Source organism: Hyperoodon ampullatus, assembly GCF_949752795.1.
Source record: "Hyperoodon ampullatus genome assembly, chromosome: 1".
Lineage (NCBI taxonomy): Eukaryota > Metazoa > Chordata > Mammalia > Artiodactyla > Ziphiidae > Hyperoodon > Hyperoodon ampullatus.
In genome coordinates this window covers 183,517,095-183,537,464 of record NC_136914.1, presented here as the reverse complement: position 1 = coordinate 183,537,464, position 20,370 = coordinate 183,517,095, and the positions used below count along the sequence as shown (strand labels likewise).

General features: G+C 51.4%; 1 protein-coding gene across 1 annotated transcript in view; it reads left to right on the top strand.

Moving 5' to 3' along the window:
- Positions 1 to 20,370, top strand: part of ALOX5 (arachidonate 5-lipoxygenase) — a gene marked incomplete at both ends in the record, with an annotated part of 63,772 nt that overhangs the window by 35,092 nt on the left and 8,310 nt on the right. The window contains 4 exons of the mRNA XM_079711782.1: positions 710 to 832; positions 10,861 to 10,967; positions 12,945 to 13,117; positions 16,923 to 17,069. Of these exons, the coding sequence (XP_079567908.1) occupies positions 710 to 832; positions 10,861 to 10,967; positions 12,945 to 13,117; positions 16,923 to 17,069 (550 nt within the window). The remainder of the gene's footprint in view (positions 1 to 709; positions 833 to 10,860; positions 10,968 to 12,944; positions 13,118 to 16,922; positions 17,070 to 20,370) is intronic.

The following is a 20,370-nucleotide window of genomic DNA, read 5'->3' as shown; positions in this document are numbered from 1 at the left end:
GCAGTGCACGGGCTTAGTTGCTCTGTGGCATGTGGGATCTTCCCGGACCAGGGCTCAAACCCGTGTTCCCTGCATTGGCAGGCGGATTCTTAACCACTGTGCCACCGGGGAAGTCCCAGGGAGCTGTTTTGATTATAACAATCTCTGAACCTGCTATTGGCATCAGTCTGTGCCCAGAGGTCCTCACCCAACCTCCCTGCTGACTTGTGCCCCCTTTGGGAAGGCATGACCGCTGTCCCCTTTCCCTCGACCACCACACACAATACAGGGGTGATGACCAAGCTGGTAGGATGTTGGATGTCTAGATCAAGTGTGATGGGGCAACCTTAACCACCTCCACCTCCAGTGACCAGCAAGGCAGCTCTGTGCTGGGGAGACATCTCCCTTGAATGTCACCTCAAATAAATGAGGTCTTCTGATGCTCTCTGTACACACTGGTATGCACCTACCATTCACCACCCCTCTGCTGTAAGCCCAGCTTCAGGTTTAGGGAACCTCAGGCTTCCCACTGTGAGACTCAGGGCACAGCAAAGTGGGGGGACACCAGACCTTGGGAGGCATCCCAGTACCTCGCGAGGCACACGCTCAGCTAAAACATGGTGACCTTATGGGCACATCCTCAGACCACACAGGCAGCCTTCAGCCTGAGGGGCCAGCCCAAAAGCTAGACATTTAACCCAGTTTTCTTCTCCTTCCTTTTCACACTCAGATGGATGGAGTGGAACCCTGGCTTCCCCTTGAGTATCGATGCCAAATGCCACAAGGATTTACCCCGAGATATCCAGTTCGATAGTGAGAAGGGAGTAGACTTTGTTCTGAACTACTCCAAAGCGTAAGTGTTCAAGAGCTCGAGGATGCTGGGCAGCCCTCCAGCAGCTGGGACCGGAGATGGAACCCTCATTCCTCCCCTTGTGGTGGCCTTGGGCTGGGGGATCAGTTCAGCCAAGCAACTCTTCCCAAATCGTTTGATTATATCTCGGCAATAGCATGGATCCTTAATGCACAATCAAATCACAGGGAAACCTGTATCTAAACAAATTTACAGACTGTAGGACTCCAGACACCAAACAGCTGTTTTCAGCCTCGAGTGGAGGTCTTTACTTTGAGTGCCCCATCCTCATCCACAGCTCATCTCCCCTTGGGCCAGTTCAAGGGTAGACAGTGTCCAGGCTGTCACCCAGCTGGCAGGGCATTGCAGTCATAATGACCAGCATGCCTGTGCTGATCACTTACAAGCATCCCCGTTGGTCTTTCACTACAACCCCACGAGGCAGGCACAAATCGTATCCCCATTCTGCAGTTGAGGAATATGTGGGATAAGGAAGTACAATACCTTGCCCAGTAGCCCCTGCGAATAAACAGCAGAGATCCGAGTTCTGGGCTCCTCCTTGGCAGCTGAATTATTACACGGTTTTCAAAGACTCCCTGGGTGCTCATTACCAACATGGAGCCCCAGCCCTACCTCAGGGCTAGTGGAGGGGCATTTGAATCTGTACTCGGATACTTTAGGGAATTCTCACAATCATGCAAATTTGGAAAAACCTAAATCCGTGGTCATGCAACCTGACCAAGCCTTGGACGGCCCTGAGGAGATTCAGCACCCCCTACCACCAGGGTGAGAGTCTCCCAGGGTGGGCCCTGGCCTTGGGTTGGCATAACCAGGAGGCAGACAGGTAGAGAAGCACTAACCCAGTTAGCTCCTGTGGCAGCATTTGCTTAGTTGCATAGCTGCTCCACTCAAGAAATTGCCTCATTTGGTCTAACTTCTGTAAAGAAAGGGTGGGAAATCACACCCTCAGGCCTTCCTCTTTGGAGCATTTGAGAAAAACCCTACACACACACACACACACACACACACACACACACACAGCCTCACAATCAGACTCCGCAGGGAATCCCTTCACATCACACAGACTGGGATGCATTTGTCTCCCTGAGGCTGCATCTCCATGGGAGGGAGGAAGTAATAAGGGCCTGACACTTAATAAGCCTCTACTAAGTGCCAGGCTGTAGGTGTGGGCGCTTTCTATACAGAATTGTCTGTTGTAACCTTCACAGCAACCCCAGGAAATAGGTACTGTTTTTAACCTTCTCCAGGTAAGTAAACGGAGTCTCTGCCAGGTCCAGGTCAAGGAATTTGCCTAAGGTCATTTTGGCAGGAATGGGCAAAACTAGGATTTGAATCCAGGTCTGTTGGGGTTCAAAACTGGGGATTTTCTTCCCTGCTACTATTGAGATCAAATGGAGAATAAAATTAAAACCAAACCACTAGATTAGTAATGCAGCGGTACCCAACATCTGGCTCCCTGAAACATCAGGGCAATCATATGTCTCATTTCCTACCCAGGGGTTAGCATGATTGAGTCAAAGCCTTGTGGCTTTAGGAGAGCAGAGCCCAGACCAGGATGACACAAGAAGGACAGAAGGCCCTTGTAAAAGGGGCAGTTTGGAGAGAAAATGATAATGATAGAGAGGCAGCAAGGTCAGAGGAGATGATACTGCTTTGGGGGAGTAGTGCTCCCTCTGCTTAGTAATGGCGGGGGAGTGGATGGATGGATGGATGGATGGTGAGTGGAGGGATGGATAGTGGATGGTGGATGGAGGGATGGTGGAGTGAAAGCCAGGCTGTGCCTTTCTTATGTCTTCTCAGTGTTCCTTAGGTCATTGTCATCTTTTATCTCAGGATCCCAGCACAGCAGCTGCCACAGGATAGGTGCTCAGTAAACCCTGTCAAAATGAATTGAGTGTGGCCTTTGTGACCACCTCACAGGCCCTCACTTCACACACACACACACACACACACACAATCACACACTTACCTTTTCCTTCTCATGTATCCCCATCATAGCCAACAGCATCCTAGATCAGTGGTTCTCAGTCCTGACTGTGCATTTAATATTAAGACTCCATGCCACCTCGCCGCAGCCAGGCTGTTAAGCCAGCATTTGCAGCACAGGCATGAGTATATTTTAAAAGCTCCTTGGGGGATTCTAATGCGCAACCAGGATTGAAACCACTGGCCCTGATGCCTCCCTTGGCCTCATCCTCCATCCAGGTGAATGTGGGATCATGTCCATCCCCTGGGTCTCAGTGTGCATGTCCTCCTTTCTCAGCTCCGCTATGTCTCTCCAGAATGTTCAGGAACGTTCTTCTACCTGCTTCCCCAGGCGCCATCCCACACAGAAATTGGAAGTTCATTCTCAAGTACATGTAGAGTTTGTTGGAGGCTCCTTCTACAAAGCATATATAATTCTTTGACTCCCCTACCTAAAATCCTTCAGTGATTACCCCAACTACAGGGGTCTCTGCCCAGCCTTTTCTCTTGCCCCCAGATGCACAGGACACCCCAGCCATGTATGTCCAGAGCTGGGGGTCTTTGTGTCCCCTTGTCTTTGCCTCACTGTTTTCTCTGCCTCAAATGCTCTTTTTCCCTTCTTTGCCTGGCCAAGTCCAACTCATCATTTTTCAGGACTGGAGTAAGGTGCCCCTTCTCCCAGAAGCTCCTAGAAGCCCCAGGTCTGAGGGAGGCTTCCTCCCCTATGCTGCCCAGTATGGGCCACACAGGCCACCATCTCTCCAGCAATACCATAGCCCATCTTTCTCCACATCTTTCATGTTACTTGTCCCCTTGAGCTGCAACCTATTTGGCAGGACCAGAGCAAAGAAATCCTGAGATGGACCCTCAGCCCCACCTGGCACAGCCCAGCTGGGGTGGTCAGCTGAGCACCAGCTCTGTTGGCACAGTGAACCAAGGACCATGAGGTCCTAAGAAGAAGAGAAGAGACACAGCCTCTGCATTTGAGGAGGATGCAGCCTGAGTCAAGGGGACTGGGCCTCAGGGAAGCAGTTCAGAGGGACCCCCCCCCCGGAAGATGAGGGATTCATGGGAGAGGGCTCTGGGCCAGTGGAAGGTGAGCCTAAGGAAGCTGGTGAACTTCTCTGAGCCTTGGTGTCTTCATCTAAAAAATGAGACCATAGCTCCCACTCCAGGCTGCTGTGAGAATATTAAGGAACCACATATGTCAACCCTGCACAGAGAAGGTTCTCCCTAAAGACAGCATTCGTCTTCATTCATTCCTAGTAATGAGGTCAGGCCAGCCAGGACCCACTTCTCCATCATCACCTGCTGAGCACCTGCTCCCTCAGATCGACCCCTGCCCTCAAGGGCTCTTAGAGGGACCCTTCCTCTGTTTGGTGTTATCTCATTATGGGGTCCAGGAAGGCTTCACAGCAGAAGGACACCTAGCCTGGCCTTGCAGCTAACCAGATGGTTGGAAGCCTGGAGAAGGAGGACTTAGGATGCTCTGGCAAGGGAGCATCACTTGTGAAGGTTGGGTGTGGCTGGGCCTACTCACACAACCAAGTGGGTGGTGAAATTTCATGTTGTCATCAAAGGAAGAGCAGCTTATTTGTTTAATCACCACTCACCGTTTGCAGCCTGGAGCTTTGATTGCAGGAGGTTGGCGGGACTGGTAAGGGAACGTTCTCTTCAAAGGAAATTGAGAAAGAGAGCTTCCTTCCCAGTAGAGGAGAACAGTGCAGAAATGTGACTGAGTTCGGGAGAGGTGGCCAGACCAGGGTGCTTGGGTCCTCACCCACCGGACATTTCCCATCAGATGAGATCGGGGTGGGGGGCAGCTCCTTGGAGGGGCATCCTTCTCCTTGGTGTCTGGATTTGCAGTGTTGGATGAGAAACAGGGAGAGGTGAGGGAACTCAGAGTCACATTGTAGAAGCTTGACCTGGCAGTCTTTGAGGGTCAGATGAGCGAGCCCAGCAGTGGGGAAGATCAAAGACAGGGAACGGGAGAGTAGGGAGGACTTCGGGATGTGGTATGGATGTCCCGGGATCCAGTTGAAATTCAGGTCAAAATGGGGAGAGGCTGAGGGGAGAACCCAAGGCACCCTTGACATTGTGCATCTGGCTTATAGGCAGAGTGGGGTGGTCATCAGAAAGGAAAGCTGGACAAGAAGTGGTGAGGAGGAAGATGAGTGCAGTCTGGGGGCATGTTGATGTTCAGAGCCCTGTCCGGCCTCCGATAGTGAGGCCAAGGGTAGAGTGGGATGGGTAGGCCCGGGGCTAAGCAGAGAGGCTTCAGGGAGCATTGAGGCCAAGCAAGGTTGGGAGCCCTGCAAGGGATGGGGGAGAGGGAGTCGAGGGCCAGATAGAGGATTTGTCGGGGGACAGGGAGAAGAGTGTGGTCTGAAGGCAATAACTCTTCCCACCCCTGCTCCAGCCCCACAGACCAGTCACCCACTGCTTGCGTGAAGTCAAACAAAATTACATGGATGGGAGCTCTTTGAAAGGAGCTGGTGGCATAGAGAAGGAAAGAGCAGGGCCCCAAGATGAAGAGCAGGAAGCTGGAGAGAAAAGATGGGCTTCCTTGCCCATGGTGAGGGCTGGGGTGAGGCCCTCTGAGGCTGGGTGAGAGCAAGAGAGGGAGCGATGATGGCACGGGAGCAGGGAAGCCAAGGGAGCTTGTTCTCTTGACTTTGGAAGCCAAAGCCAGGAGTTTTGCAGGAAGAAGTCCCCACACCCTCCTACTGTCACCCCAGCTCAGAAACAAGTAGGCTCCACATCACCAAAGCACTCAGAAAATAGGATTCTCCCCTTTAACTTCACGAATGCTACCCAAATCCTTGGATCTCCTTGGTAATTGTTAAAGTCATCTCTTCCTTGTTCTAACCGATCCCTGTATGTCTGTATATCAGCCCTATTTACCTATGCTGAATTCTGTTATAGAATCAGAGATGTGTCCCATTGGAAAATAAATTTGTTGGGGAAAATGTAGGGGGCAAAAAATTCCCACCTAAAAGTTAGACAGACCTGGAAATTTTTACTTATATTTGCTAAAGTAGCAGTTTTTTGTTAAAAATGGATCGTAAAATAAAGGTGTAAGTTAACACAAACCATAAAGTAATATTTCCTTTAAAAAGGGTTTGTTTTATAGTTAAATTAATTTGGAAAACATTGCAACCTCTCCAGTAATGGTTCGCAAGTTATAGCTTGCATCAGAATCCCCTGGAGGGCCTGTTAAAATCCGGACTTAGAGACCCACCCCTAGAGTTTCTGATTAAGGAAGGCTGAAGTGGGGCCTGAGAATCTGCATTTCTAATGATGTTCTGGGGGTGCTGATGCTGCTGGCCCACCAACCACACTCGGGGTAGCAAGGTTATACTTTGCTTTCCTGGGGGAAAAACCCTATTAATCTATTCAAAGTATAGCAACAAGTATCAACTCATCTCTAATTACCCTTTAAAAGCAAAAGGTCACCTTATTTAGAGCCTGGAGAGCAGCGATTGTTTCAGACTCTAGCTGCGCCATCTTGGGAGAGTTATTTAAGTTTTTTGACCCATTTCCTTCCTATAAAATGAGGCTTGTGCTGCCTAACTGCTAGTATTGTTATGAGATTTAAACGAACTCATGTAGGCAGTGCCGCTGCGGTGAAGCCTAGCACAGTGTAGACCTAGTATCTAGTATCTCCATTCTGGATGCTTGGGAGGGCTTTGTCCTCATTCCTGAGCCCAAGGAAGGAGACTGGCCAGGGAGCTACCTTCTCAGGCTCTGTTCCTGCCTGTTTGCTGGCTCTTCTGGGCTTCTTCCATCCCCACGGGAGCTGGCCCAGAGGAGGCTACCTGCTGCTTGTCCTTTGACAAATGCAAATTGAGCTCCTGGGGGTGGGGGCCTGAGATGAATCAGAAGTGGTCCCTTGGTCCCAGCTCCAAGAAGCTCACAGTCTAGTGGAGACCAAGCTATGGACAGCTCATCACGATAGTATGTGGTAGATATTCCTTTGGAAAAGAGCACTGGGAAAACTTGAGGCAGGGAGGAAGCTCTGAGGAGGCAGCATCAGAAAAAAGCTTTCTAAGAGAGAAGCCCAACCTGGGTCTTAAAGGATGCATAGGAGTTCACCACACTGATTGGAAGAGTGGAGGGGATGGCTTTCAGGGCGGTGAGAACTCCGTGATCCAGGAGGACCAGAGTGGGGGCCTGTGTAGGGAAGTGGGGCTGAGGCTGCCAACGCAGAGAGCTGGGCAAGGATCCCAGCCTTTACTGGGGGTGGAGGGTGCAGGACCATGGGGGTTTGAAGCAGGGATGAAGTCCATGGGGGTCAGCATTTTAGTGTCAAGGAAAAAGGGGTTGGTTGTCAGATGCTTCAGCGAGATCAGGGGAGTTTAGAGCTGACTGTTTAGATACAGCCACTAAGATGTGACACACAGTGCCCTGGGTGAGAGCACTTAAGGAGGGCAGAGAGGAGAGGAAGTAAAGGGGAGCCAGACGCGAAGATTCTTAGGTGAACTGAGTGTGAAGGAAGAAAGGGATGAGTGAATTAAGCAGAAGGACCCCAGGAGGGAGAGGGCAAAGTTCTGTGCCGTGAACTTGTCCACTGGTCCCTCCAGAACACCACGGTTTAAGGCTGCAGACGTTAATATTAACAGTAAGTGGTAATCATGGTACTAGTCGCTAATATTTGTTGAACTCATTTTACAAATCAATGCTTTCTATATATCATGTCAGCCCTGTGAGGCAGGGACAATTATTGTACCCATTTCATGGATGAGGAAACTGAGGCACAGAAGGTTAGGGATTTGCCCAAGGCCATATGGCTGGGAAGAGATGGAGCTGGGATCTTCGGCCAGGCCCTTAACACTCTGTGCTGACCTGCATCCATCTCAGCTGCCCTCTCTGGCCTTGCATATGGACTCCCAGCCCCACCCAGGATTCTTGTGTCCAGATCCCAGCACAGGAGCTGATGGCTCCTAGACCCCCTGGTCCGGCCCCCTAGTGGTCTGACAGGGAAAGAGCACCCACCCTGTGCCTGGTGGCCCTTCTGCACTGAAGGTCCCTGATCCAACCCAGACCCAGGCCAGCGTTTACTGCAGAAAACTGAAACTCAGAGATGAGATCATCAGAGCCCTTCCCCCGGAACCTCCACCTTGGGACAGTTCCGTTTCTGCACCACTTCTGCGTAACCGGCGAGTTTCCTCCAAGTCACCTGCTCCACCTGGAACAAGGCGGGCCCTCCTCAGTAAGCTTTGCCTCCCACCCCAAAGAGCAAAACCATGAACTGGGAAATGGAGAAGCTGTTAGAAGAAGGAAAGGGGCAGGTGAAGCGGAGGAAACAGGAGGTCCCGCCTCTGCCGGTACAGGGCCAACAGCGGGTGCCCAGCCCAGGCCAGCAAGCGGCTCAGTATGCACTCCCGTCTGGCTGTGTCTTTACCCGGTTCTGTTGTTACCTGGCTGTGCCATTACCTGACCATGTTGTTACCTGGCTGTGTGACCTCAGATGAGTTAGGTGCCCTCGCTGGCCACAGGTTCCTCTTTGTGTGATAACAGATTTTCAAAGTCCCTAAGATCCAGTTGTCTGTAAGTATGTAGCAATATTTTGCCTCTAGATGACTTTCACATATTTTCCTCTTAACTCCACTTCTTCCTGGATCTGTGGCTTCCTCTGAGTACTGCACACCCCACCCTGTGTTCGGTGCCAACCTTCTGTTTTGAGGTCAAAGAGACCCAGCCAGGGAGACCGTGACCCACATGGGACTGACTCACTCCCAGTTCCCCACAAGATGCCCTGGGGTCCAGGACCTCTTTCCCGGGCACCATCTGGTGCTGGGCCATCCTCAGGGCTGTGAGGATTGTACAGGCCTGCTGGGAAGGCCCCTCTTCTCCCAGAAATAAGTCCTTTTCCACACTCAGACATCAGAGGTCATTAGAGGTTTGGTCCTCCACCTTAGCAAGGATTTCTGTCCCAGGACACTCAGTTAACAAGGGAGGTGGAGGAGGAGGGTTGGGGTGCTGGGTAAGGAAAGAGGTAGCATGGCTGGTAGAAGCTCATCTGGGAGCACTCCCGGAGGCCAACCTAGCAGTGACAAGCATGTGTGTAAAAAAGTGTGTGTGTAAAAGCTCCTCCTTCCCCATGAGGGGCTGGGATAAAAGTAATGATGACACCAGACAGGATGATGCCAGCGTTCTTCTCCAGCTCTGAGGCGCTAAGCACCTACTGTGTGCAGCCACCACGGCCCAGGCTGTGCTCCAGCACCTTCCAGGCCTCACAGCATCTCAATAACCCGCAAGCAGCTGGTTCCTCCAACTCACAGAGGGCATCCGCCTCCTGGACCCTCTCTCGAGCAGTGTGGGCTACCAGGTCCCCAGGCAGCCAGTACCGAGGAGAGAAGCATTTGCTAAGTTGAGGCAGGGGAGTCTTCAGGCAGGTGTGTCATTTTCTGCATCAGGTGCCTTTCCCATGCCTGGCAGGGCCAGGAGGAGCCCCAGCATCTCCTGCTTGTCTGCAGAGTCCCCGTCTTTGGTCACTAGGACTTGCTGCCCTCACGCGTGCTCACAGGTGGCTCCCCTGAGATGCTGTACAGAGCCCTCTGTCCCCATCAGCCAGGTTCACTCTGGACAAAACACCCAAACCGCAGTCCTTTGATTCTGCTGAGACAGGGAAGGCGTGAGGAGGCTTCGGGATTCCCAAACCTTCCTGTGACACGCTTAGCCCCCAGCCAGCCCACTGCCGCAGGAGTAAATGCAAAGGAGGGTGCTGGGCCCTCACCATTGGCGCTGCTTCCCGGGGGAGGCACCCTTGCGTGGGGGGAGGTGGGAAGCCCACTGGAGGAGCACCGGCAAGGTCCCCCGCCCCAAGCCCCCGACTACCCCTCTCAGTCAATGACAAGGTTGCCTGAGCCCTCCAGTACCTGGAGCCTGGGCCTCACGGAGCAACGCAGACCCACCCTTGCCCTCCTGGTGCTTAGGCAGCAGGCAGGTTTTCGCATAAATGGGTTTGTACTTAATCTGCTATCAGTGCTGCGGAAGTAACATCACAAGGCCCAACCTGGTGTGGGGAAGGGGTGGCTTCGTGAGATCAAAGGAGGAGTGGGGTTCACTAGACAAGCCCTCCAGATACACTCACCCCATATGCTCAGGAGGAGAAGAAAGAGGGGCACAGGGCGTTCCAGAGGGAGGGAACCATGCATGCCAAGGCCTCCAAGTCAGGACATAAAAGAGATGGAGCCAGTGGGGAGGCCTGAACCCTGGAGGACTGGGCAGTGGGCACTGACGGTGGGGAGGAAACAGGGTGACTGCTCATCACTCTCAGCTCTGTGTGAGCCAGAGAGGGAAACTGAGGCAGAGGCTGTCACGATGAGCACTGGCCAGAATACCCACACCTCCATCCTGTGCCTTGCTTGGGTTATGTAGGAAAGCCTGGGAAGCCTCTTCCCGCCTTTTCCACCTTTCCCAGACCCATCCCACATCCACCTCCTCCAGGAAGTCCCCGGGGTTGCTCAGGCCACTCAGATCCCTCTCCTTATTGCCTGCAGCCTGCATTTTGAATTTAGCGAGTTCCTGTCCTGGGTTACTTTGCTTCCCTGTGTAATGAGTATTTGGAAACTATGTCCTCCTCAGCACCAGGCAAAGAGCCAAGGTTAGGCAGAAAGTAAGTGAGGGTTAAGTTCCACTAAACTGCTTATCCCCCCAAATCCAGGAGACTTGGGGGAGCAGCTACATAGGAGATAACGGTGCCCTGTCCCTGGAAGCTTGCATCAATTTGGGGCACCAAAAAGTTTGATGAATGAATGAAGGAAGGCACAGACCAGAGCCCGTGTGAATGGGAAGAGAGCACTGTAGACTGCTGTCGAGGGCAGGCGACTGGTCTCTTTCTTAGGGGGAATGCAGAAGGAAGAGCATGGGCATGGGTGCCAGTTTCTGTCCTGGTTTCCACGAGGCCAATCAGCTGCCCTCTTGGAGCTGTCCTGGGTTCAAGTCCCCTAGAGGCCCCATGAGACCAGGGTGCGAAGGGGCTTGGCAGGGGGCAGGTGAGGCCAGAGCGTGCAGGGGCGCCGCCGTGTCTCGGTCTGCAGGATGGAGAACCTGTTCATCAACCGCTTCATGCACATGTTCCAGTCTTCCTGGAGCGACTTCTCTGACTTTGAGAAAATCTTCTGCAGGATCAGCAACACTATTTCTGGTGAGTGTGCTTTTGGGGGCTCTCATGGTGCTGAGGAGACTTGCCTGGGCATGGGAAAGGGCTGCTCCACCCACTGCAGCACGAGGCCTCCCTGTCCCCCAGGCCAGCACTGCCTGTACCCACACAGCACGCTCCACTGGGGATCACCCTCATGGCCAGAGGTTTCTCCCCCTTGGATGTCCGGTGTTGAGCACCCTCAACCTCATTTCATCATCGAAAGTCTCATAAATGTCAACACTTTTTCTTTAAATAAATCAATCATTTATGATGCTTCTGAACAGAAAAAAGGCAGGAGTTAACTTGTTTTTTAAGCATTTACATGAAAGCAACAGTGGGTTCCTTTGGACTAGGATGTGTTTGGTAGAGCAGTAGCATCATAACTGCCAGGGATGGCACAGGAAGGACCACACAGCAACAGAAAGATTAGGAAACATTAAGGAAACAAGCAAGGGGGAAAACTGCCTTCACAAACTCCTCCCCAGGATGCCCCCCACTCCTTTCCTTCTCCCTCATCCTAGGGCCCCTGCTTCCTGGGCACAAGGACCTGGGTTCTTTTTTTTTTTTTTTTTTTCAATAGGTACAGTGTTGTACAGCAGACCTCTAGAACGTACTCATCTTGCTTAAGTGAAACTTCACGGCATGGATTAGTAACTCCCCACAACCCCTCCCTAGCAACCACCACACTGTGCTTCTCTTTGATTCTATTGAGCTTGACTAATTCAGATGCTTCATATAAGTGGAACCATGCAATACTTGTCCTTCTGTGACTGGTTTATTTCACTTAGCATCATGTCCTCCAGGTTCATCCATGCTGTCACATATTGTGAATGTCCATCTTTTTAAAGGCTGAATAGTATTCCATTGTATGTATACACCACGTTTTCTTTATTCATCCCTCTGTAGATGAGCATTTAGGTGGTTTCCACATCTTGGCTGTTATGAATTGTGCTGCAAGGAACATGGGGATGCAGATATCTTTTCAAGATCCTGATTTCAATTCTTTGGGATAAATACCCAGAAGTGGGATTGCTGGATCATGTGGCAGTTCTTTTTTTTTTTTTTTGCGGTACGCGGGCCTCTCACTGTTGTGGCCTCTCCCGTTGCGGAGCACAGGCTCCGGATGTGCAGGCTCAGTGGCCATGGCTCATGGGCCTAGCCGCTCCGCAGCATGTGGGATCTTCCCGGACCGGGGCACGAACCCGTGTCCCCTGCATCGGCAGGCGGACTCTCAACCACTGCGCCACCAGGGAAGCCCCAAGGCAGTTCTATTTTTAACTTTTTGAGGAAACTCCACACTGTCTTCCATAGCAGCTGTGCATCCTGAATTCCCACCAACTGTGCACAAGGGCTCCAACTTCTCCATGGCCTCACCAACACTTGTCTTTTTTTTTTTAATAATAGAATCCTGACAGGTGTGAGGTGCTATCTCACTGTGGTTTTGATTTGCATTTCACTGGTGACTAGTGATGTTGAGCATTCTTTCCTATACCTGCTGGCCATCTGTATGTCTTCTTCAGAGAAATGTCTGTTCAAATCCTTTGGCCATTTTTTAATTGGGTTATTGGTGTTTTTGCTGTTGAGTTGTAGGAGTTCCTTATATATTTTGAAGATTAAACTTTTATCAGATATATGGTTTGCACATATTTTCCCCTATTCCGTAGGTTGTCTTTTCACTCTGTTGATTGTTTCCTTTGCTGTGCAGAAAGCTTTTTAGTTTGATGCAATCCCATTTGTCTATTTTTGTTTTTGTGCTTGAGAGAGGGGTTCCCCAGGAACCTTCTGAGCCACTAAGGGCCAGCTCAGGGAGGATGGGGTGGTGCCATGGCCTGACCTAGTGGTCAAGCAGTTGGGCATGGTGGGCTGTCCACTGAGTGCCTGGAAGAGGGGACCTGGCAAGGACTCTGGCCCTCCACTAGCATCAGGAAGACCTCAGCCCGGCTCAGAACTCAGGCTGAGCTGCAATTCTCTCCTCCATAGAGCAGGTTATGAATCACTGGCAAGAAGACTTAATGTTTGGCTACCAGTTCCTGAACGGCTGCAACCCTGTGTTGATCCAGCGCTGCGTGAAGCTGCCAGAGAATCTTCCGGTTACCACAGAGATGGTGGAGTGCAGCCTGGAGCGGCAGCTCACCTTGGAGCAGGAGATTGAGGTAGAACCCGGTTGGCTGGAGACGGTGGCCCAGGCCAGAGGCTCAGCTCAGATGGCCAGGTCATACTCTGTTGGGCAGAAACCACTTCTTGCTGGCCATTGCTCGCTGGCCCCCAGGCTGCTACCTCCAGGCTCATCTGTCTGGCTGATGGCAAGATAGGCTGCCCTCAGTGAAGTGACCTTTTCCTTCTCCTGAGCATTTATGAAAACTGTCTTGTCCAGCATAGGTGGAGGAATTGAGAGTGATATTTCTCCGTGATGCTCAGGTCTTAGAGCATAATATCAATATTTTCAATATCAATATCATAATTAAAAGAGCTCCCTCTAACTAAGGGCCTGTTGTGGGCCAGGCATTGTGAGAGATGCTTTACACACAGGACCATCAATTGTTACCCACCTTGCAAAGGTGAAGAAACCGGAGAAAAAAGCAAGCCTTGCATCAAAAAAAAAAAAAAAAAAAAAAAAGGAGAAAACGGATGCAACTTTTGACTTCTTAATTGAAGTGTTGGTCTTCTGCTTCTGTCCTCACCCTCTCCCCAACCCTTCTCCTGGCCCTCGTCTGCAGGGTCAGCCCTCTCCAGTTCCAAGACTATTGTAGTCTTGAGACAGAAAGGGCTTCAAACCTCCTCCTCTGGTGGGACTCAGTGTCAGCCGCCTTCCATGCCAGGAGCTTGAGGCTCTGGGAACTGGCCTTAGTCTCCCATCAGTTGGCCCATTCCCACTAGAGCCAGGATGACCAGGCCTCCTGCCACCTGCCCTAGGTGTCTAGGTGGCCTTCTACTGTTTCCAGTCACCCTGTCTTGCTTGCTCAGCTCACCATGGGGCCCCAGAAAGAGAGCAATGGTCAGTGCCCTCTGTGGACAGACCTCCCAGCCCTCACACCCTGCCCACCTGACTCTGGAGGGCCACCTGCCCAGCTGAAGTCCCCAGGCAGGGCTCCTGCCCAACCGGGTCATGTGGACAGGTGACAACCTGTCCCCACGTAGACAGGCACACACAGCAGTTCTCCCCTGTAGATTTAATTGCTGGAGGTAGTAACATTGATTCAGTGCTGTTGGTTTCAAACTTCAAATCAGAGAATCACTGAACCTTAAAAGCCAGAGAATCCTAGAACTGGAAGGGACTGAGCAGCCATCTGTGCATCCAGCCACCCTGGCAGGGGACAGCCTCCACTCAGGAGTCCTTGCCACCACAATGGTCATCTTTCCTTTGAGTTACGGTCTTGATGCTCAGCTGTGGTTTTGGTGGTGAAGCAATAATCCAATAGCCACCGTTGACTGGAGTCTTACACACACACCACCCATCTCTTACACGTACATCGCTCCATCCCCTACAATATGGTTCCGAATTCCCACAGTCATTTCTGCTACTTCTCTTTGGCAGCATCTTATGATCTACATTAAGTTTGTGGCCTACTAAAACTCCTAAGTTTTTTTTTTTTAATCTTTACCTATGCAATTATTTTTTTTGCAACATGAATAGAGAAATTCTACCCCTGTTGTTTTTGAGTCACCGTCACAACTCTTCAAGAGTGTTTTAGTTCTTAGACTTTATATTAGGATTTTGTAGTTTCAAGTCACAAAAATCATAAGAAATGCATTGGTTGAGGCAACAGCAAGAAGCAAAGCGAGGGGACTTCCCTGGTGGCACAGTGGATAAGACAATATGCTCCCAGTGCTGGGGGCCTGGGTTCGATCCCTGGTCAGGGAACTAGATCCCACATGCATGTCTCAACTAAGAGTTCGCATGCCACAACTAAGGAGCCCACGTGCCGCAACTAAGACCTGGTGCAACCAAATAAGTAAATATTTTTTTAAAAAAGGAGAAGCAAAGCAACTAGCTCAGGCATAGCTGGGTCCAAGGTTCAGATAATCCATTGGCATCATTTCTCCATTTCTCAATTCTCTGCCTCTGTTGGATTTTTTTCTTAGGAAGGTGTCCTTTTGTGGAGGTAAAGGTGACCACCAACAGCTTCAGACTTACCTTCCACCATTTTAGCAAACATTACCCAATCGCAGAAAGAAAGTCCCTGTTTCCCAACACTTCCAGCAAGTGTCATGGGTCCAGCTTGAATTGTGAGATAATTCCCTGAACCAAGTGCTATGGCCAGGAGACTGGACTATGTCGACCAAAAGGAGAGGACAGGAATACCAGACAAGCAAGACCACCAGCATCTTTTACAGAACCCAGAATATCAACTGAGAGATAGGGTTGGCGCTCTCACTTTCCAGAAGGATGAAACTGAGGCCCAGAGAGAGGAGGTGGCCTGGAATAACAGAGAAATGCCCCATAGGCAGACCCAAATCCCAGGCCCCCTGGTTCCCAGGGCCTCCCTTTAGCCTTTCATTCATCAAGTTAAACAACCTGGGTCCGCTCAAGATTTGATTGGCAGCCATTTCTTCTGCACAGTGGTCACTGATGGCCACATCCGCTCTGAAAGGCCATTTGTCCAGCCCATCACAGAAGCCCAGCCAACCCTGTGACCCACCGGGCCGAGTGTCTCCAACTTCTGGCCAAGGTGTCCCAAGGGGCCATCACTTGCTCTCCTGGAAGCAGCCTCTCCCCACTTCCCTCTGCCCTGGCTGGCCGAGGGCACCATCCCCTCCTTCCCCGACCCCATCCCACTCGTGCCCTGAATGCATCTCGAGCAGACTGCTCAGAGCTCACCACTGGTGTCAGACAACTGCCAGGGTCCTCTGTGTCTGAAAAAAGGAGGAAGATGATGGCCAGGCTTTGAGCTTGTCTAGTGCCTTGGTCCCCTCAAGCGCTTGCTCAGTGGCCACCGCGCGCCCTCTGTAGGCAGAGTCGTGGACGTGCAACTGACTTGAGCACCTGTTGACCAGTGTCCACCGTACTGTAGACCCAACCCCCTTCCCCAGCCGGACCGCACCCCCTGCCTCCATTTCTAGCTTAAAACACAAAAAGCTTTAGAAGAAGCGCCGCTTGTCCTCCACCCGAACTCTTCCAGCCCTGGCGAAAGGAGCCCTTGCAGCCCTCAGCTTAAGCTCCCTCTAGGGGACTCAAGTGTAGTCTGGGGTGGGCGGCTTTCTACATTCCCCAAATCCCAGGTACATATTTGTTTTATACTGAAGTATGATATCCACGGAAAAGGGCACGAATCAGGAGTGGCAGCAAGCTCAATGACTTTGCACCTTACCTCGCTGTGCCACCAGCCTCAGACCAGGACACAGAGCACACACAACCCTTGCAGACTCCCCCCTGCCCTTGTAGACCGCCTCACCCCTGAAGACCCACCTCTAAAGACCTCCCCCCGCCCTGACGACCCCCTCCTGACGCGGTGGATGCCTGCTTTTGTAGACCCCACCCCTCAGAGCCTCCCACCTGCGAACCTGCCCCCTTTCCGTCTCTCCTCCCAAGGGTGACCCTGGTCCTGACTCTGACACTGAGTTTACCCAGCTTTGACCTCTCTGTAAGCGGAGTCCTGCAGCATCACTCTTGGCATTTGACTTCTCTCATCTATTTCATCTAAACTCTGTCTTCTTTCTTCTTCTTAAACCCTGTCACTCCGGGTGATCTTTCAACATCCTTCACGAGGGTCAGGCAGACTTCGGGTACAGCAAGTGCAGGAGAGCCCCTGCCATCCCTTCATCTTACTGAGCCCACCGCAACCTGTGAAAACTGATGTCAGTCAGCCTTTGAGTTAGAGGACCAAGAACTTTATAAAATTCAGAACTCCACTGAGTTGCCAGGGCAGGCAGAGCCCTCTTTCCCTCCCTCTGCGCCTCATTGCTGGGTCCATCTCAGGCTGCAACTGACTTGGATGTATTTCCTCTTGCCTCTTACAGCTGGGGAACATCTTCCTCGTGGACTTTAAGCTGTTGGATGGCATCGATGTCAACAAAACAGACCCCTGCACTCTGCAGTTTCTGGCTGCTCCCATCTGCTTGCTGTACAAGAATCTGGCCAACAAGATTGTCCCCATTGCCATCCAGGTAGGCTGAGGGGACCTGTTCTCTTCCCGGGCAGCTCTACCCTCAGCAGTCAGGGCTCAGGGAGGATTTCCTGGGTGGCACCACCAAAGCTCTAGGAGGAGAAGGCAGCTCTGCCTTGAGTGTCCTGCTGAAGGCTTTGCCAGGTAGACAGGAAACATAGGAACTTAGGGCTTCCTGCCAGTCCTGGAGAGGGCTGACCACAGTGGGCAGAAAGGGCTCCACTCCCCAAGATACCCTTGAGAACTTCCTGGCTCTGAGGAGGACCTGCCTTGGGATAGCATACTGGGCTCCCCACCCCAGCGTCTTGCCCAGCCCCAAATCAAAACGCCAGCAGAGCCCAGGCAAGTGAGGCTGTGAGATGAGCTGGAAGCTGAGGCTGCCAAGGGGGGACCATGGGGTTCAGGAACTGTGCCAGTCCTGAGATGCTCCCTTTGTGTGCCCCGGGGTTCTTGTCTCCACCAAAGATGATGGAGAGGGGAGCAGTTTGGGGGAGAAGCAGGCAGAGACAGAGCTTCATCTCTCCCCATTCCTGGCTGCATCTGCTTTCTCAAGGCACCAGGCCACTGCCACACTGTGGGAGCTGGTATGCAGACAGCAGGAAACCACACCCAGGCCAGGATGAGGTGTGGGTCCATGAACGGGGGAGGCTGCACAGGGGCCCCCAAGGGGAAGGCAGACAAGCCCTCAGCAAACAATACTTTGAGTCAGCCATGAACCAGGCATTAGGTGCCGTGGGCATAATAGCAGTTAGTTTTGCCAGATGTTAATCGCCAAGGCTATCACAAGGGTTTGCCTCCACAATCCCTTACCCTGGATTCTGAAATCTAAAAAATTCTAAAGCTCTTAGATTTATCAAAAATTTGTAGCAAATTCATTGGCAGCAAAGCTTGCTCTGAACCAATAGGAGAGGCTATTTAAGAGGCTTTCTCTCACTTAGTATGAAATGCATATGTTTCACTGCAGAAATACTAACATATTTGAGTGTAAAATATTGTGTTGCCCCAGACCCAGGGAGGGGGAGAGAGGTGTCACATAATGAAATGTACACACTGCTAAAATCCTAAAAATTCCGAATTCTGAAACATTTGGCCATCGGGGTTTCAGACCAAGACCTACCTTTATTTATGTAACTGTCACTACAACCCTCTGAGTAGGCAGGCACTAGTGCTACAGATCATTTTAAGCAGATAAGGAAACCAAGACACAGGGGTAGTCAGCGGCAGAGCTGAGGTTCGAGCCAGGCCTTCTGGCTCCAAAGTTCATGCCTCACCAGTCTCCCAGCCTCTGGGGCACCTCTCCTCCAAAGGAGTTCCCAGCCTGTTATCAGAAAGAAGGCCTATTCTTCAGAAACTGATGCAAAAGGTAAAGGGACAAGTGATGGAGAAGTAAGCGGAGCTAAGAGCCCTGTTCACCACTCTCAGGCACCTCTGAAGCAGCCTGTCCTCCAGAGACCTTTTATGTCCAGACCATGGACTATTACGCCACCTTTACAACCAATAAACTAGATCTATCCCAGCTGACCTGGAGGGGGTTCCACAATGAGTTAACAGCAGAAAGCAAGATACAGGGTAGAGATTATACGATCTCATCTATGTCAACTGAATGCAAGGAAAGGGCCCACCATAGATGTGACCAGATACTCTTGTGGGCATGGGGAGTCGCAGAAGGACACAAGTCACCAGGTTGGGAACATTGGGATGGAACTGGCTGGGGCACAGGTGAGCAAAAGAAAGAAGCAACAGACTTGATTATAATGCTCATCAATGTATGGAAAATTGCATAAATATGCATATATGCAAAGAGGCTGGATTATGAAATGCTTTCTTTCCTTCTTGTGCTCTTCTGTAATGATTGGAATTTTTTACGGTAAGTATATAATCTTTCCTAATCAGAAACAAAAGGCTACATCCTTATCACCACCGCTCCCAAAATTTAAACACAAAACACCAAGCGTTCTGGAGTTCCACAGCATCACTAACAGCCTGGAGGGGAGTGGGGAGGGTGGGAAGAATAGGTGGGAGGGAAGGCCCAAATCGGAGCGACCTGCAAGGCTGGTGTAAGAGTTCCGGAAGATAGCAAGTGAGGGTCTGGACTGAGCAGTGAGAGTGGAGAGAAAGGCCAGAGACACTGCCGAGGAGTAGGCAGAGCACTGGGTCCCTTCCCAGCTCAGCTGTTTACCAGTTTGTGACTTGGGAGCGCTGCTAAACCACTCTGAGCCTCAGTTTCCCCCTATGTAAAATGGGAATGTCAAGGAATACCTGCTTTGCAGGGCCACGGTGAGGGATAGATGAGATAGCACAAGTATAGCCCCTAGCATGCAGCAGAAGGTCTCCTTGGCCACAGAGCACACACCAGAGCCTAGCAGGCATCCTACCTGCTCTGCCAGCAGAGTCAAGTGTGGGTGGGGCTGCGCAGTCAGTGCAAAATAGCGAAGCACTGGGAGGGGCGGGGCAGTGGGTGGGGAAGGGGAGGGGCAGGGCAATAAGAGGGGAGGGGCAGGGCGTGGGACAGGACAACAGTACGAGGGGCAGCAGGGGAGGGGCCAGGGGAGAGGTGGGGCAGTGGGGAGCCTGAGAGCTGGGACTGTTAAAAAGGGCTGGAGTGGTGTTCTCTGAGAACATGGTTTCAGAGTTCGCAGACCTCCTAATTTTCCAAGAAAACCTATTAATCCAGATTTTTGTGTGAAAGTACTGATATTTAAAGGTTGACAAACTGATTGCATTCACAAACAAACAACCAAAAATATCGTGAAGGTCAAACTCTGCTCTCCTTGCACTGCTCTGTCCTGGGTGAGCAGGCCCGGGGTGGGCTGTCTAGAGCTGCTCTGTCCAGCGTGGGAGCCCCTGGCCACCCACAGCTCTAGAGCCCTTGAGATATGGTTAGCCCCTACCAAGGCGCTCTGGAAGTGCAAAATACACACCTGATTTCGAAGACTTAGAACGAGAAAAAAAATAGAATTTTTATTATTTATATGTTGAAATGACATTTTAGAGAGATTAGGTAGAATAAAATTGTATTATTAACATAAAGTTCACCCGTTTGTTTTTATTTTTATTACTGTGGCTGTAACTGAGCAGGACCCTAAGGAGCCTTCCCACGACAGCCCCCCTGCCCACCATGTCCGCCGCCTCAAAAAACTGTACGAGTTTACGAACAATTAACAGAGAGATAATGAGAAGGGTCCTGGCGGGCGCCTCCCGGCTGTCTCTGCTCTAGGTGAGCACTAGGGGGCGCTGCAGCAGTGCGCGGTGAGGGTCCCCGGCAGCTGCGCGGCTGCGGGAGCAGCTCGTTCAGCAGCTCC